Source organism: Thalassophryne amazonica, chromosome 21 (assembly GCF_902500255.1).
Source record: "Thalassophryne amazonica chromosome 21, fThaAma1.1, whole genome shotgun sequence".
Classification (NCBI taxonomy): Eukaryota; Metazoa; Chordata; class Actinopteri; order Batrachoidiformes; family Batrachoididae; genus Thalassophryne; species Thalassophryne amazonica.
The window spans coordinates 2214021-2227291 of record NC_047123.1 but is presented as its reverse complement, the minus strand read 5'-3'; the positions used below and the strand labels follow the sequence as shown (position 1 = coordinate 2227291).

Sequence of the window (13271 nt, the reverse complement as noted above, 5' to 3'; positions counted from 1 at the left end):
CGACCCAAACCATCGCAGTCTAAATAATTTTAATGGTGTCGGCACCCTGACGGCTGATGACTTCCAGTCGACTGGTTCAGCAGCTGCTGAAGTTCTGCTTTTGCATCGTAATAGTTCTACTTTGAAGACAGTCATTTTCCCGTCAGGTATCGTTTAAAAATTCGTGTCACATATCTGGATATTGAACAAAATCAGGTTAATCACGAAATATAACGAAGCAGCCTCAGTGATTTAGCTCTTTCACCAATCACTCATAGAAATCACAAAGTGCTGCAGCTGACAGGTGGCTTCCTGGTTGTGGGCGTGGCTATAGAGGACAATGGGTGGTTAGAGGTGGGGCCATTGTTGTCTGGCCTGTGTGTGGCTGGCGGCATGAGCGTGTTGTTGGTGTTAGAGCTGGATGGTGCCTCTGGTCACATGGTTGCCGTGGTGCCTTGGAATCCTGCGTGTTGGTGCCCTTTACTCTGCTGAATGCCTGCTCGGTCTGTGCCTGTTTTTCACAGCACCAAGGTGTCTGTGACCGTCGCTATTGCAGTCTGGATTTGGTTCTGGGATTCCCTAAGTGGCTGTGGGACTTTGCACTCTGGTGGACCTGCAGTTCTGAAGTGGTCACTGAACTCTTTAGAGATACTAGCAAACTGCCCACCCTATGGGCAGGAACTTTGCCAGGTGAAGATGCTGACGTCACATCCGGTGCCTCCCAAAGTATTTGGCCCCTTGGTATTTCACATATTTTAATTTGTTTATGTCATTTCAAATACAAAAGTTAAATCAGGCTTCTTAATATAAAAATTTCTAAAAGCCACCGTGACACTCGGACAACCCAGAAGAAGTTCCAGGCTTCTGTGGCTGTGATTGGAGAAATTGTGCATGGTGCATGTTTTGCATTTTGTATGCGGTTTGTAAGTGGTATAGAGGAGGATTTTTGGTTTTGGTTTTTTGATAGAATAAATTAGATAATGTTGGTGTCTAAGCCTACTTCACTTTTTCATTGCTGTCCAAACAATACAATTTATAAACTTAATATGAAACTGAACTGAGTTCAGTATGTTGGTTCTGGCCCGACACAGTATTTTCTGATACTGGTGTGTTCTCTTGGGAAAACTAATTGCCCGCCCCTGGTCTAGGTAGACAACACAGAATGACACAATCAGACAAGCCGTTTCAGCGTGATGCAGGAACAGAGGAATGGATGGACATTTCACACTCCTGTCCAGATGGTGGCGGTAATGCATTTGTTGGTCTGGCAACAGACATTTGGTGAATTATAGTAGAGATAGTGTCATAGTCCAGACAGGATTCAAAATTCTTTCCATTGGCACAAATGGAAAACACCTAAATAGATCTTGATAGCTTTCTTGTGTCTTGGACACATTTTTACAAAAGGTAGGCGAGTCGTTCAATGGAGTGAAACGTATGGAACCAAAATGAATGTTAAATAGAACCAAACTGCATTAAAAAAAATACATACATCATACAGTCAACTATTTTTCTACACAAGATAAATAATTAAAGCCACATGACACACAATCCACCAATCAAATGTCAAGGATCTACTGGATTTAGGTGTTTATATAAGAGCAGCTGAAGCACTCGCAGTGAGCTGGTGGCTCTCCTCTCAGCAGTTCTCAGTACATTGAACCAAATACTGTATTGGTGTGTGTGTGTGTGTATATATATATATATATATATATATATATATATATATATATTATATATATATATATACACACACACACATGCATATAAATCAGCTCTTTAATTTGGGATATTTGTGTATTGTTGTCATGTACTTTTATTATTGCTGTTATTTCATTATTAGAGTTTATTTTGTTTAGTGCATCGATTTCTGTTGAAGTGTCACATAAATACTTATTAATTATTATATTAACAAACCAATGATTTTTTTTTAGTGTACAAGTTGCACTAGAAAGAACCAAATATGACTTTTATTCTGTAAAATAGGGTATTTAAAACATGCGGTACTTGTGCTGAGGCTTTTGAAAGCAAAGTTTAAAAACATCCCATTTCCTGCAGGACAGTGCGTCTGCAGCAGATGACACCCAGAGCAGCGACCGAGCCGCTTGCAGACACGCGGAGGAATCGAACACACGGAGGGCAAAGAGCAGCAAGCACAAAGAAAAGGTGAGTGAGGAGCGGCTGGTGGAGGCGTCCAGGAGCTTTCTGACACTCATGTAACCTCGGAGGGTTTTTGCTCTTGCAGCCATCTTTGTCGGAGCCGCTGCGACGCAGAGAGACCAAACGCAGTGACCTCCATCACAAGAGGAAGATCAGGCTGCGAGGAGCGTCGCCTCATGCCGGCATCCCTCCCCACAGCTTTAAAGCCTATCAGCTGTACACGCTGTACCGCGGCAAGGACGGAAAGATCATGCAGGTACGCGCTCGCCGCCACCTCAGCCCGCCTGGTTTAAATGACCAGCCGTGTCCCCCGACCTGTCACAATTAATCACCAACTATTCTGATCATTGGTGAATCATTTTGAGTCTTTTCTCCATATTCTCAGAGTTTTATTTACTATGTTTTTGGAGTTCAAAATATAAAGTGCAAAAAAACAAACAAAAAAACATTAATAATAATAATAAAAAAAGTAAGCAAAGCTGGAATGGAAGATCCCCCTCCCAGTTTTTAAAAAGTAAACTAAATACTTTTTATGACAAAATATTTTTTTTTTAAACATTTACAGCTATGATTTACAGACTAATTAGAAAATAGTGAATAGACAATCTGGTGCATAAATTGCACCTTATTTTCTGTGTCAGCTCTTTTGTTTATGTGACTTGTGTCTATTTTTTATTACTGCTGTTGATTTTCTCATTATTGAGTTTATTTTGTTTAGTGGTTTGATTCCTGGGAAAGTCCAACACAAATAGTTACTATAATAATTATAATAAATATGAATGTGTGATTTTCAGTTCATAAGTTGCAGGACCTCCAAAACTACAAAAAACAAAGCAAAATACAACCTCCAGAAAATACAGTAGATGCAGCTGGAGCTAGGAACTCAGAGGAGTTCTTTGAGTTCTTCCATGATGAGAGATTCTGGAGCGGACTGGATGTTTGTGCTCTGGTTCTGCAGGCGCCTCTGAACGGCTGCCGCTGTGAACCGCTCATCAACAAGCTGGAGAACCAGCTAGAAGCCACGAAGGAGGAGATGAAGACCGAGATCCACACTGTCCAAGACCTGATGAACACCAAGAGGGCCAGCTGGACCGCAAGAACCAACACCAGGTGGAGCACAAAGTCACAGAACCTGCACTCAGATATGGAGTTTTTATTCACGGAGAAACTGTCTGAATGTAAAGTTTGACTGAAGCGACATTTCCACCATCACACGTTCACACGTCGGTTTGAGTCAAACAGAAGCACCGACAGGAAACACAAAGATCGACTTTGTCCTATTTTGATGTTTTTGCTCCACTAAACGTCACATTTCAGCTCATCTCAATAACGCGTGTCAACATAAAGTCCTGTCTGGCTTTTTCTCTTACGTGCACACAGAGGACGCTGTGCACAGTATTCTGAAGAAATGAGCAGGAACCCGGTGTGGGTTTGGCCGGGCTGCGTGGTGATGTGTGTGTGTGTGTGTGTGGGGTTCTGCCCTTAGATCCGGGTCCTGGATAAGATGACGGTGGAGCGGGTTTCAGCAGAGAGGACAGAGTGTCTGCAGAGGATCGAGCAGCGGGCTGCTCAGGAACGACAGGAAACGGAGCGGAGACAGGTAAAACCACACACACACACACCTCAGCCATTCATTCATTCATGTCTGTCCATGAAATTCATGAAAAATAAATCCAAGAAATGAAAATTATGCTGAGGGTTTGAGGTTCATTTGAGTTACTTTTCATTATTCCAACACGTTTAAATACATGTAAAAAGTCCATCTGTGTTATAAACAGACATAAATAAGATTTTCAAAGTAAATTCCAGTCGCTATGAAATCAGAATAATCTGGAGAGAAAAATAAAGTCTCTTTATTTCAAAGATGTAAAAACAAAAAGTGTGTGAAAATGTGTGTGTGTGAAAATGATCACAAATGGACACAACAGAAATAGAAACAACTTAAATGTTTCAAATAATCTAATAACAATAATAATATGAATAAAGCGACGTGCAGCAGCGCCAAGCTTGCTCATGGGACAGGAAGTGCCAAATTTTGAGTCCACAGTGAAACAGGAAATGTCAAATGTCAAACACTTCCTGGCATAGGTGGTGCTAGAGCAGAGGCCGGGGTTTCATTGGACTCCCCTGAAATCTTATTGGACACAGATGATTGACATGTCACGGCACCGGATGTCTGGTTGAAAAGATCTGCATTTTAAAATCAGTGAGTCACATTGACTGCTAGGTTCCTCCTGTACAGTAGTTGGCGCTGTGTGCTGTGTACCAACACAAGTTCTAATCCACCTGAGTAGAAGAAGAAAAATGTAACTTAGATTTTAAACTGAAAATGTCGTCTGAACCATAGACTCCAAATGACACCAAACTTATATTGGTCAGTAAACAACCGGATTTTAGCCCAGAAATGAGGTCCAGGTTGTTAAAGACGCTCAGGCTGAAAGAAATACAGGTAATTTACTCCTCCTCTGTTCTGTATAAAACCTATGCAACCTCTTAAATTTGCTCTCTGAAGGACTTATTTTTAAATAACTTTTTAATGCTTATTTTTAATGCTTATTTTTAAATAACTTTTTAATTTTAGTGCTGTCTGAGTGACACAACTTGAGATAAAAAAAAAATCTGAATTTATCTTCCTTAATAAACTCAAACTGAAAGCAAATCTCTACAACTTGATATAAATTAATTAAAAATCTAAAATCCAGCTTCCTGATGAAGTGGTGTAGAGGAGGATTTTCTTCAAAAGAAGACCTGAAAGTTCAGCTACAATTTGACAGAAAGTACATTTGAGATGAAAACTAGATTTGATGTTTTGGTGAAAGAAACTTTTGCATTTCTTCATAATTGATGTAAATAAAGTCCAAGACATATTCAGTGACTTGGAAATGTTCATGTTTCCATCCCCTAACTTGTCTAAAGAAAACTGGCAATAAAACTGATTATTATTTACAGGTTTTATCAAGTTTTAGAGATTTGCTTTCAGTTTGAGTTTGAGGAAGATCATGTTAGAAGTTTTTATTGTTTATTTTTTTATATTTCTTGTATTTAAAATGGCATAAACAAATTAAAATTTGTGAAATTCCAAGTGTTCCAATACTTTTGGAGGGCACAGTATCCTAACCTTATGATGAGTGTGGGATTATTACTGTTTTGTTTAAGAAGGTTTAATTTTCACTGTTGCTGCACTTTGTGTCAAATCATAGTCATATCGTTTATCATATTGATATGACAATATTGAGATACGATAATTTGTCCATATTGCACAGACCGACTGTCAGCTAGCTGAAAACTTTGAATATTAATTTACATCTATATTAAAAAAAATGCTTAAAGAGGCGGGGGGTTAAGAGGACTGTAACGGAGTCTGGGGGGCTTTGTTCCCCAGACGCTGAAGGTTTTTAGTCATGATAATGCTAATGGAGCCATTTAATGGAACCAAAAACATCGTGGCTATGCTGTAACAGTCGGGTACAACTGCGTTTGAAGCTGCCTCAGGCTGACGTTGAGGTGTTTCCGTGTGTCCTTCCAGCAGGCGTCGGTGGTCAGCGAGCTGAAGAGTTGGTGTTCGGCCAAACTGCAGAACATGGACGTCCACGTCACAGGAGGCACCAAACCACAGTGCACCTCCTCTGTGGAGGAGGCCCTGAATCAAGGTGGTGGAGGAGGTGTCACCATGCTGCCTGCTGAAAGGGAGGCCAGCTTCCAGTGCCTGAACCTTCAAGGCAGCCCTGCACTCCTGGACCGTCCACAGAGTGAGCTCAGCGCTGCAGAGGCCGGCTCAGTCAGTCACTACTTCGTGGTTCATCTGGATAGTTCTCCAGGTCAGTTTGTCCAATAAACACTTTGGACATGAGGTCACATGATCGAGGAGATCCACGATCATATTTTAACAGCACAACACCACTTTATGAATCCTCAATATTCTGGAGGAAAACCAAACAGTGTTTTAAAATGTATCATCAGTGAGAGTTTTCTGAACATAATCCTCACAAATTAACTCAGTTTTATGTCATTTTGAGAAAAGCTTTATGTCTGAATCCTTTAAAGAAGAAATGTCAGAGGTCCACACTCAGAGTTCTCTTAATTTTTTCTGTTACGATTTTAATCTGTTTCATCATTAAAATGTTAGGAAAGGATAAGTGTATCACCGTGCAATATGGATGGATAAAATCATTATTTTTTTCTCTTTGAAATAAAAGTTTTCTAAACATTCTACAGATGGAGATAAGCATCCGAACGCTGACGCCACATCATCTCCAGCAACGTGTCCATCATCAACCCGAGTGGTGCGTCCAAAGGAGCGAGCTGTGATCTCTGCTGACACCCAGAGGAAGGAGCAGGAACTGCATGCAGAGTGCGAGACGAGTGGCGGTGGACGGCACCGGGTCAGCAGCTTGTCCCCCACCACAAGACGGCGCTCCAACGGGAGGCTTAAAGACAAAGAGCGTGGCCGGGACAGGGGGTGGCACCACAAGAGGCCGTCCCAAAGTCGGACTACGTCCAGAGGGACTGCAGGGGTCACGGGGGTCAGGACTCTGGAGGTGTTTGGAGAGCAGCCCAGGGAGCGTGCCTTTGCACAGGACAAGGACAGCATGCACGCCCTGGAGGTGACCCAGTACTTTTTTGAGGCAGTGTCCACACAGATGGAGCGCTGGTACGAGAGGAAAGTCCAGGAGGCTCGGTGGCAGGCGGACCAGAGGGCGCAGGAGGACCGGGCCACTCTGATCGAAAGGATCGCCTGCCTGGAGGACGAGCTCCGCCTGCTGAGGACTAACAGACAGGACGATCTATAACACCTGTGGACTTTACACGACACGGATGGGTGACTGATCCACAGTCCGACAGGTCTGATCCAGTTTACTAACCCTTGGCATTCTGTTGTGATGTCATAAAGGCAGCTGTAAATAAAATGAGATGTCAAACACTAACAAGGTGTAGAGCAGGACACACACAGCTCTGTGCTGCCACGTGCAGGATGCTGTTAAAGGTCACTGATGTTTGGATTTCAGTGTTTAATTTTCACTCCGGGTTTAAATTCATTGTAGAAGATCATAATTAAACCACAGCATCACAGTGTTTTACTGTCACTTCGTTCAAACTAACAGACACGAAAATCAACCACAGGTCTGAATTTGTTTTGTACCATTGTGATGTCATAGGGCAGCAAAGTATAAGTAAAATGACGGTTGGCAAAATGAAACCATCTGTCCACAAGTTTCTAAATGTCAGTCCAGCACTTTGAACTTTAGAGATCAGATTTTTATTAACTGACAAAAGTAAGACTCTTTTCATGGTGATGTGATCAATTCCAGAACCATCAGGCTCAAATCAGGCGTCATGTAACCGACTTTCAGTTCTGTGCACTGAGAACAGTTGCAGTACACATTTCTGTCAGTAGCTGTAACCACAGTTGATTTATACATTACAACAACAACAACAATATACTATTTTCTGTCGTAAAGACAAAGAGCCCCTCAGAGGAGTGTATTTTATTTCATGCAGAAGAACAATTTTGGAAGCTGCTGGGGTTTGGATGCTTTTTCAGAAGATCAACTTTGGTTTTTGGTTTATATATTTCACCTTTAACCTTTTCTGCTGGAGGCAGTAAATACTAACACAGCAGCACTGTGTCTTCACTACGTATCCTACAGACATTTTTAGCTTCTAGGAAACTTTGTGACTGAAGAAGTCTGAGTGACAGACGTCTGTCTCCCCAGAATAACAAGTGTCAACAAAGCAAAAGTACAACAAAAGAACAGGAAAAACAAAACACACAGTATGAAAACTTTACATCTAACCTCACCTGAGCTGAAAAGAAGAATCTTTTCCCGTCTACGTGTCACTGATACAAACTCACTAATCAGTTTGTCGTCGATTTAAAAAAAAAAAAAAAAAAAAAAAAAAAAAGAGTCCATCTGTCTTATAAACGCAGTAGTTTTTGGTGGTTTTTATTATTTTTTTTACATCTTTAACTGGAAAGTTTCTGTTTGCGAGCTGTGAGAGTGAAATAAAGTGTTTACAGTGTAAACAGAATCATGTGTTAACAACAACAACAACAGGAAAACAAATCACGCAACCTTTTTTCCAGAGGCCATGGTACTGTTATGATTTCTGTGCCCACCAGGGGGCAGTATTACAATACAATGTGCAAAGAAGAATCCAAAATAATTTCAGGAAACTTTAAGTGTGGACTTGTGTTATTTTGTGGAGTCTGATCAGCAGATGAATTTGTGTTAACAATGATCGGAAGTCATACAGGAGAGAAACCATTCAGCTGTTCACACTTACAGCAGTCTTTAACTTCTGGCCAAAGCCAGAGACTTCCGAAGCTCCTCCAGGTGGTTGTTTGCCTGAGTGATCATCATACGGATCGCATCCTGTAGGAAAAACACACGGAAAACATCTGTGTGAGCACAAAAAAAACAAAACAAAACAAAAAAAAAACCCCACACAAATCAGGGAAGAAATGAATAAATGTGTTAATAAATAAATAAGATCTGATTATTCCCTGATGTACAGTACAACAAAGACACACACCTGGTTAGTGGTGTTTTTATTTCTCTTGAACTCATCTCGGGCCCAGTCTCGCAGGTACTTTCTGTCAGCCTCATCTGGAACCTGTCGTATGGTCCTCAGCATTTTCCGGTAAATTCCCAGAACCTTCTGTCTCTGTAAAAACTGATAAATGGTTTCAAGATAAAAAAGAAAAATTACCTGGAGCTGCTGTGTTGTTCTGTGAGAAACACAAAAAGGACACCTTTACTATTTTTTTTTCAGTTTTATAAAGAGACGAACCGCCAGAATGCAGATGTGGAAGATATGGTGGAAAACAGAGTTCTGACACCATGGTCCTCTTTTGGAAAAGGGCGGATTGCCCCTTCTTCTTGTCCCAAGTGGGTGGCTTCAAGTATCTCAGGGTCTTGTTCACGAGTGGGGGTAAGTTGCACCATGACCGATTGGGGCTGCGTCAGATGTTTTACAGACGCTGTGCCGGACTGTTGTGGTGAAGAATTTGTCGAGTTGGAAGACAAGAGTCTCAATTTACTCTCCTATCCTCACCGAAGGTCATGAACTTTGGGTAATGACCGAAAGAATAAAATTGTAGCTACAAGCAGTCAGAATGAGATTCCTCCGTCAGCTATCTGGACTTACAATACTGGAGAGGGTGAGAAGTTCGACTATCCGGGAGGGACTCTGAGCAAAATCACTGTTTCTTTACATCGAAAAAAGGCAGCTGAGGTGGTTCGAGGACACCTCCTGGTGGTCTCCCTAGGGACGTCTTCCAGGCATGTCCAACTGGGAGAAGACCTGAGCAACAGCCAGGACACAATGGATGGATTATATTTCCCGTCTGTTTTGCGAATGCCCCAGGATCCCCCTGGAATAGCTACAGGATGTGCTTGGGAAGTGTGGGATGAGCTGCCTGGCAGAAAATGAATGAAGTTCAAAGGCAATAAAAGGCAGACAGATGTCATGTTGTCTTGCTTGCCTCTACTGGTGGTTGGCTCTCACTGCGGTATTGTATCACTTCCTGTTCCGGAGCACAGCGGTGTTTTTCTGTATCTGTTAGCTGTTTAATCTGCGCAGTTAGATTGATCTAGTTATCTAGATTACGATTGTTTCCCAGTGTAATCTTTACGTGCCTTAACTAAAGCACTCCCTCTGCTGAATCACCTCTAAATTATTTACACATTATTCACTTTGCGTGTTTTTAGGAATCCGCTAGCTTAGCGTAGCTACTAGCTCTTAGCCGATTTAGCATGGCGGCTTCTCCTGTCTCTCCCGCACTTTTCTGCTCTGGGTGTGAAATGTTTAGTTATTCCTCGGCCTCCTTTAGCAGTAACGGTACTTGTAATAAGTGTAGCTTATTCGTAGCTTTGGAGGCCAGGCTGGGCGAATTGGAGACTCGGCTCCGCACCGTGGAAAATTCTACAGCTAGCCAGGCCCCTGTAGTCGGTGCGGACCAAGGTAGCTTAGCCACCGTTAGTTACACCCTGGCAGATCCCGAGCAGCCGGGAAAGCAGGCTGACTGGGTGACTGTGAGGAGGAAGCGTAGCCCTAAACAGAAGCCCCGTGTACACCGCCAACCCGTTCACATCTCTAACCGTTTTTCCCCACTCGACGACACACCCGCCGAGGATCAAACTCTGATTATTGACGACTCTGTTTTGCGAAATGTGAAGTTAGCGACACCAGCAACCATAGTCAATTGTCTTCCGGGGGCCAGAGCAGGCGACATTGAAGGAAATTTGAAACTGCTGGCTAAGGCTAAGCGTAAATTTGGTAAGATTGTAATTCACGTCGGCAGTAATGACACCCGGTTACACCAATCGGAGGTCACTAAAATTAACATTAAATCGGTGTGTAACTTTGCAAAAACAATGTCGGACTCTGTAGTTTTCTCTGGGCCCCTCCCCAATCAGACCGGGAGTGACATGTTTAGCCGCATGTTCTCCTTGAATTGCTGGCTGTCTGAGTGGTGTCCAAAAATGAGGTGGGCTTCATAGATAATTGGCAAAGCTTATGGGGGGAAAACCTGGTCTTGTTAGGAGAGACGGCATCCATCCCACTTTGGATGGAGCAGCTCTCATTTCTAGAAATCTGGCCAATTTTCTTAAATCCTCCAAACCGTGACTATCCAGGGTTGGGACCAGGAAGCAGAGTTGTAGTCTTACACACCTCTCTGCAGCTTCTCTCCCCCTGCCATCCCCTCATTACCCCATCCCCGTAGAGATGGTGCCTGCTCCCAGACTACCAATAACCAGCAAAAATCTATTTAAGCATAAAATTCAAAAAGAAAAAATAATATAGCACCTTCAACTGAGCCACAGACTAAAACAGTTAAATGTGGTCTATTAAACATTAGGTCTCTCTCTTCTAAGTCCCTGTTGGTAAATGATATAATAATTGATCAACATATTGATTTATTCTGCCTTACAGAAAACTGGTTACAGCAGGATGAATATGTTAGTTTAAATGAGTCAACACCCCCGAGTCACACTAACTGTCAGAATGCTCGTAGCACGGGCCGGGGCGGAGGATTAGCAGCAATCTTCCATTCCAGCTTATTAATTAATCAAAAACCCAGACAGAGCTTTAATTCATTTGAAAGCTTGACTCTTAGTCTTGTCCATCCAAATTGGAAGTCCCAAAAACCAGTTTTATTTGTTATTATCTATCGTCCACCTGGTCGTTACTGTGAGTTTCTCTGTGAATTTTCAGACCTTTTGTCTGACTTAGTGCTTAGCTCAGATAAGATAATTATAGTGGGCGATTTTAACATCCACACAGATGCTGAGAATGACAGCCTCAACACTGCATTTAATCTATTATTAGACTCTATTGGCTTTGCTCAAAAAGTAAATGAGTCCACCCACCACTTTAATCATATCTTAGATCTTGTTCTGACTTATGGTATGGAATAGAAGACTTAACAGTATTCCCTGAAAACTCCCTTCTGTCTGATCATTTCTTAATAACATTTACATTTACTCTGATGGACTACCCAGCAGTGGGGAATAAGTTTCATTACACTAGAAGTCTTTCAGAAAGCACTGTAACTAGGTTTAAGGATATGATTCCTTCTTTATGTTCTCTAATGCCATATACCAACACAGTGCAGAGTAGCTACCTAAACTCTGTAAGTGAGATAGAGTATCTCGTCAATAGTTTTACATCCTCATTGAAGACAACTTTGGATGCTGTAGCTCCTCTAAAAAAGAGAGCTTTAAATCAGAAGTGCCTGACTCCGTGGTATAACTCACAAACTCGTAGCTTAAAGCAGATAACCCGTAAGTTGGAGAGGAAATGGCGTCTCACTAATTTAGAAGATCTTCACTTAGCCTGGAAAAAGAGTCTGTTTCTCTATAAAAAAAAGCCCTCCGTAAAGCTAGGACATCTTACTACTCATCACTAATTGAAGAAAATAAGAACAACCCCAGGTTTCTTTTCAGCACTGTAGCCAGGCTGACAAAGAGTCAGAGCTCTATTGAGCTGAGTATTCCATTAACTTTAACTAGTAATGACTTCATGACTTTCTTTGCTAACAAAATTTTAACTATTAGAGAAAAAATTACTCATAACCATCCCAAAGACGTATCGTTATCTTTGGCTGCTTCAGTGGTGCCGGTATTTGGTTAGACTCTTTCTCTCCGATTGTTCTGTCTGAGTTATTTTCATTAGTTACTTCATCCAAACCATCAACATGTTTATTAGACCCCATTCCTACCAGGCTGCTCAAGGAAGCCCTACCATTATTTAATGCTTCGATCTTAAATATGATCAATCTATCTTATTAGTTGGCTATGTACCACAGGCTTTTAAGGTGGCAGTAATTAAACCATTACTTAAAAAGCCATCACTTGACCCAGCTATCTTAGCTAATTATAGGCCAATCTCCAACCTTCCTTTTCTCTCAAAAATTCTTGAAAGGGTAGTTGTAAAACAGCTAACTGATCATCTGCAGAGGAATGGTCTATTTGAAGAGTTTCAGTCAGGTTTTAGAATTCATCATAGTACAGAAACAGCATTAGTGAAGGTTACAAATGATCTTCTTATGGCCTCGGACAGTGGACTCAATTAATTATTGTATGGCTTTTGCCTTACAATATAAAGCGCCTTGGGGCAACTGTTTGTTGTGATTTGGCGCTATATAAAAAAAATTGATTGATTGATTGATTGATTATAAAAGCCCAAGAACAGCAGTAAGTCGGTTTTATTCATTATTGATGTTTTGAACAAAACAAAGAAAACAACAGAATCAACAGAAAAATAATTTTGGTTTCAAGTTGAAAAAAAACCTGAACAGACTTTTGATTTTTTTGTGAAATTCACCACTCACAAATAAAATAGACGAATTTCTTAATAAAATACAGTTTCAAAACTCCAGCGTGGACTTTAAAAGTGTTAAAATGTCATAAACATGAGCCAAAGTAGAAGTTATTAAAGCACAAGTTGAAGCTAACACTGTTAGCACCGAAACACAAGGAGCTTCATTTTTACCTGTTTTAAAGAAAGCGCCGCTGCAGGAGGGATCCGTGACACCGTCATCATCAAACGGACGGACCGCGATTTAAAAAAACAAAAACTAGTACTTTTGACAAAAAGACAATATATATATATATATATATATATAT

General features: G+C 41.3%; 2 protein-coding genes across 3 annotated transcripts in view; one reads left to right on the top strand and one right to left on the bottom strand.

Moving 5' to 3' along the window:
• Window positions 1-8043, top strand: part of ankrd6b (ankyrin repeat domain 6b) — a 23912-nt gene extending 15869 nt beyond the window's left edge. Inside the window, 7 exon segments of the mRNA XM_034161711.1 lie at window positions 2038-2145; window positions 2225-2395; window positions 3098-3215; window positions 3218-3249; window positions 3626-3739; window positions 5669-5957; window positions 6355-8043. Of these exon segments, the coding sequence (XP_034017602.1) occupies window positions 2038-2145; window positions 2225-2395; window positions 3098-3215; window positions 3218-3249; window positions 3626-3739; window positions 5669-5957; window positions 6355-6929 (1407 nt within the window). The 3' untranslated portion in view covers window positions 6930-8043.
• On the bottom strand, window positions 3971-13271 carry lyrm2 (LYR motif containing 2). 2 transcript variants are annotated; one of them, XM_034161707.1, is made up of 4 exons: window positions 13138-13271; window positions 8674-8814; window positions 8425-8513; window positions 3971-4425 (listed from the first exon to the last, which is right to left on the bottom strand). In XM_034161707.1, exons 1-3 carry the CDS (start codon window positions 13186-13188, stop codon window positions 8433-8435), a joined length of 273 nt encoding a protein of 90 aa, XP_034017598.1. In that variant the 5' UTR covers window positions 13189-13271; the 3' UTR covers window positions 3971-4425; window positions 8425-8432. The 2 variants fall into 2 exon arrangements, with proteins under 2 accessions (XP_034017598.1, XP_034017597.1); XM_034161706.1 differs by lacking the exon at window positions 3971-4425 and having other exon boundaries at window positions 8121-8513.

Excerpts from the sequence above, each read along its gene's own strand:
- lyrm2 (XM_034161707.1), bottom strand. The coding sequence starts at position 13,188 with ATGATGACGGTGTCACGGATCCCTCCTGCAGCGGCGCTTTCTTTAAAA. Across the intron at positions 8,815-13,137 it reads CGGCGCTTTCTTTAAAACAG|TTTTTACAGAGACAGAAGGT; the intron begins GTAAAAATGAAG and ends ACCATTTATCAG. Across the intron at positions 8,514-8,673 it reads ATAAAAACACCACTAACCAG|GATGCGATCCGTATGATGAT; the intron begins GTGTGTGTCTTT and ends TTTTTCCTACAG.